Here is a 4,301-nt window from a genome sequence, read left to right as displayed (position 1 = left end):
TCTATGGCTTCACTTTAAAAAAAAACTTATTTTTTTAAATCATGGTAATTTGGCTGTATTGATGTCTGCACCCCTTCCAGGTATTAGAACTTCCTTGAAAACTTTTCTGAGATATTCTACACAAATAATCTGCTAAAGAACATGAGAACATGGTTCCGTGGTTCCTTGTTAACATACGTATGGCATTTAAGAACACGAATTCATTCAAAGTTGTGCAAAGGTATGGAATTATTCACGTTGTTCCTCTAGGCATTGACATACAGAAAAAGCTTGCTGGAGTTTAGAACTCTGAATTAGTAACAGTCTCTATTAATAATGCAACCCTACCTTGCCATGGAACATATATATTTCTATGAAAAGCTTTATATATGATTATTCTTACAAGATAGCTAGCCCCATGAAATATTAATTTTGGAGGGATGGGAAAGAGAGTGGTTATGATATGATTCTCTGGCTCAGTGGAAAGCCCTGTAACATAGGTACTTGATCATCTGCCATTTCCAGTTTTCTGAATCATAAAAAAAACAAAAACAAAAACAAAAAACCCTCAATATAGCAATTGGCCTTCTTTTCTGGTTGTTTTCTGTCTTTAGTGTTGTCTAGTTTCACTAAACCGGGTCTAATCTTTCTATTGAAAGCTCTTATTTGCATTTTTGCTTGCCACCCCATATGAGGATGACAAAGTAGATCTTCTTTAAATGAAAACTCATTTTCCTGAAGCTATTAATAAAAAATAAAGCAATACTCTGAAATTATGTCATGTACATGTCTTTCAGCTGACAACCTAAGAGACTGAAAACATTAATATCACCATACAAAGAGAATATAAGAGTGGTCACGTGTGGTGTAAGCTCTGAGAGTTGTATCTTTTCTTTTTTGCAATGCAAGTGCCTGACTTAAGCTTTGATTGCAGAGACATCCACTTCAAAGACGGCTATCTGGAACAAACACATTGTCAGACATAGGACTAGAAAAAAAAGCCAGGCCACCTCTTCCCATTAAGGAGCCTTTGTTTTAGAGACTTTGATTGATTTTAATGACTAACCATCGGGCCACTTGTTTTTCTCTTTCTACATTTTAAATCCTCACTCATGTATATTTAAATTTTGATGCATATAGAACTTATTTTGCTGTAACTAACTCATTAAACATTTCCAGTATAGAATTTGGCGACCAACGGGAGGAGGAAGAGGCAAGAATGGTGAGAACATCAGTAGTCTTGCTCTTATGACTGATACTATGAAAACATAGACTGTCCCTTAGTGTTAGCTACTGTCTTATTTATGACACAACTACATATTTGACTGTTTGTTTTCTAGCTGTACCACACTAGTATTGAAATGTAAAGTACCAGATAATTTCTTCAATTCTCAGATCTTCATTGCTTATATTCATAATGCTATTTTAAATGGCTAAGTTCTGCCTAAATTCTAATATCGAGAATAAATGAAAGTTATCTTTGGAAAATTATATTTTACACGTATGGCACTTGATTAGTACCCTAGTGTACCTGTGACACAGAAAAAAATGTCCCCTGCCCATGTTTCACAGCACTATTACATGAATAATCAACAATATAATTCTCCTTTACCACATCGCAATTTAACTTACCCTATCATAGAGCTCAATGATTAAGTGATAAGCAGCTTCATCACTTCCAAATTGAAAATCTACAATTCTATCCACACCAAGTTGTTTTGCACTGACTAATCTCCGACTCTTCAAATGTTTTCGGCACTATCAAGAAACAGAAGAAAAAGGTATTTATATGGCATGAGTGAATTCCTAGTCATTTGGTATTGGTTTACAAATAAGTTTCTTCTTTTTATTAGCATCAGGAATAACATTTTAAAAGTAGTAAATAAAACAGTATAGTCATAAAATAAAAGCTTGCAGAGAAAACAGTTTCAGACAACTCTATTAACTCTGAAACAGTATTTTATATTAAATTTTTAAGTAAACGATGATAGACCTATAGCAAAATTACTGTGCTGCTCTATACCACTGCTAAATCTCTTGTTCTTGCCCTGATGACCTCACCCAGAGCTGTCATGTTTTTTAAAGTCTCTTTCTATTCCAATCTTTTAAGTACTCCAAATTTCCTTTTATGTGCTTGTAGTTTACACTAATTGATGGTTTCTATTACTCTTTCATTTAAATACAAAGAATGAGCTTATTGGTATTTTATAAATTAGTCCTCTAATTTACATTCAATTACACTCTATTTCCACAAACTTTATTAACATAACCCAAACAGAACTTTTTTGCTACTGTCTCAAAGCTTTTGATCAACCTATCTCGAATCCAAATATAATAACTCCTACTCTTTTATCAAACCCTATCCCTTACATCCCTAGTCATAAGGTTCTTGCTCTTATTAGTAATTAAGATAAAATTAGCATATTAAACTCAAGTACAAATTACATGGTAAATACTTTCTGTTTTAGATTAGGTGTACCATCGTTTAGTACAAATATTTAAGTATGACCTGGAACAGAAATAAGATGACTCTGTAGGCCCTAAAAAAAAATCTTACAATTGTTTATAAATTTTAAATTTGAAAGACTATTGTTAAGACCAGTAAGAATACATTCTTTTCTTCAAGACTCGATTTCAACACAAATTTCACAGAAGTTAATCTAAAATCACCTTTAAAAAAAGAAATATAATCATGCTTATAATGCCAACTCTTTCATAACCAAAAAATGTTCTCCAGACCGTATAGTTTATTTGACTAAAATTCTCATTTTATGTACTTATATATTCAGGAAAATATAAAAAGACTTTTCAAACTTCATAGAATAATCTCCACCTCCTAAATTCAACAGTTCTGATTTAAGAGTAACCTATATGGATTTTGATTTAACCAGTGACCTATATATAGGGCTACATTTAAATACCCAAGATAAAAGGAATTATTTATTATGAGTACGGATGGACACATAGTACATAACATAAAGCATGTTTTTTATTTATTGCCCTATTAGCAGCTTGGGGAAAACAACTTTCTGTCAGTGCCACAAAACTAGTTAGTGTCCTCAAATGTGAGAACTAGAAACAAACACTGTGATTTATTTTACCACATACTGGACACGGCCTATGCCATATAACATTAACAGCTGTTATATATAATAACTTAGAGAGTTATATATAAAGTACTTAACAATGTCTGCTCCATTGGAGGGAATTTTTCTACACATTTAGATTGACATGTACATCTAATTCATAATTTTTCTTTTTTTTTAGTGTTTGACCTCCTATTGGTGTAGCCTAATTTAGGGATGTTTACGCAATCCCAGTATCATATATCTAGTTTTACATAATCTGTAAAACTGAAATGATAATATTTGTTCTTCATATCCACTGAGTTTTTAAAAAACTGAAATCTAATATGTATTACCTAAGCACTTTGAAAAGTGCTATATGTACATAAAAGTGTCATTACTATTAAGGCCAATCCCCAAAAGAACCATTTAAGCTTACTATTAACTAAATTAAACTTTTAAAGAATTTGATAATATTTTGACAGCCCTTGTGATTTAGGAAGCACTTACCTAACTTGTAATCCAAAACAGATTCTAAGTTGCTGGGGATAAGGCTCTTCTCTGTAAAGCCTCTAATGAAATAACACAATGCTAAAACAAATATATTTCTGAAGGAAAGTGAGGAGGAGAGGAAGAAGGAAATTAATACATATGGATTCCTAACATGTGTCAGGCATTGTGTTAGGTGCTTTACATGTTACTTCAATTAATCCTCACCAATAACACCATCAGGGAGATATTATCCACATTTTACATTTAAGAAACCAAGTTACAAGAGGCTGAATAATTTTTCTAAGTTATAAATAATATTATTTGGTCGCAAAACCGTTAATTCAAAGTTAGGTGTATCTGACTCTAATATGTCTCTCCTCTGTACCACATAAACTTCCAGTGTATCTATTATGTCAGTAAGCAAATAGGTAACATGTCCACAAATGAAGAATCTTGGCTTTAGTAGTAAAAGCAAAGAGAGAAGTAAAAATAAAAAAATATAATAATTGGTAACATACTAATGTTATTGAGTATTCCAACAAAACACAGATTGGTAGCTCAAAAGTGAGCTGTGGAAGGTAAGACTAGGAAAAAGGGTTGGGGTGGGCGGGGTGGAGAGATCAGAGAAAGTCGAGAATGCTAAGATATAGGATATTCAGAAATTAGAGAATCATAAAATGTGAGATAACTAATGAAAATAATGCTTTAGAAAAATTAATGTTGGTCTCATACAGAATTATTCTGATAGCGAGAACTGGACTATAT

General features: G+C 32.2%; 1 protein-coding gene across 1 annotated transcript in view; it reads right to left on the bottom strand.

The window, feature by feature from the left end:
• NEMF (nuclear export mediator factor) overlaps nt 1-4,301 on the bottom strand; it is a 49,320-nt gene that overhangs the window by 42,887 nt on the left and 2,132 nt on the right. Inside the window, exon 4 of the mRNA XM_011375966.2 lies at nt 1,612-1,737. Within this exon, the coding sequence (XP_011374268.1) occupies nt 1,612-1,737 (126 nt within the window). The remainder of the gene's footprint in view (nt 1-1,611; nt 1,738-4,301) is intronic.

This window comes from Pteropus vampyrus, unplaced genomic scaffold (genome assembly GCF_000151845.1).
Source record: "Pteropus vampyrus isolate Shadow unplaced genomic scaffold, Pvam_2.0 Scaffold10, whole genome shotgun sequence".
Lineage (NCBI taxonomy): Eukaryota > Metazoa > Chordata > Mammalia > Chiroptera > Pteropodidae > Pteropus > Pteropus vampyrus.
This window is presented reverse-complemented; position numbering and strand designations above follow the sequence as displayed.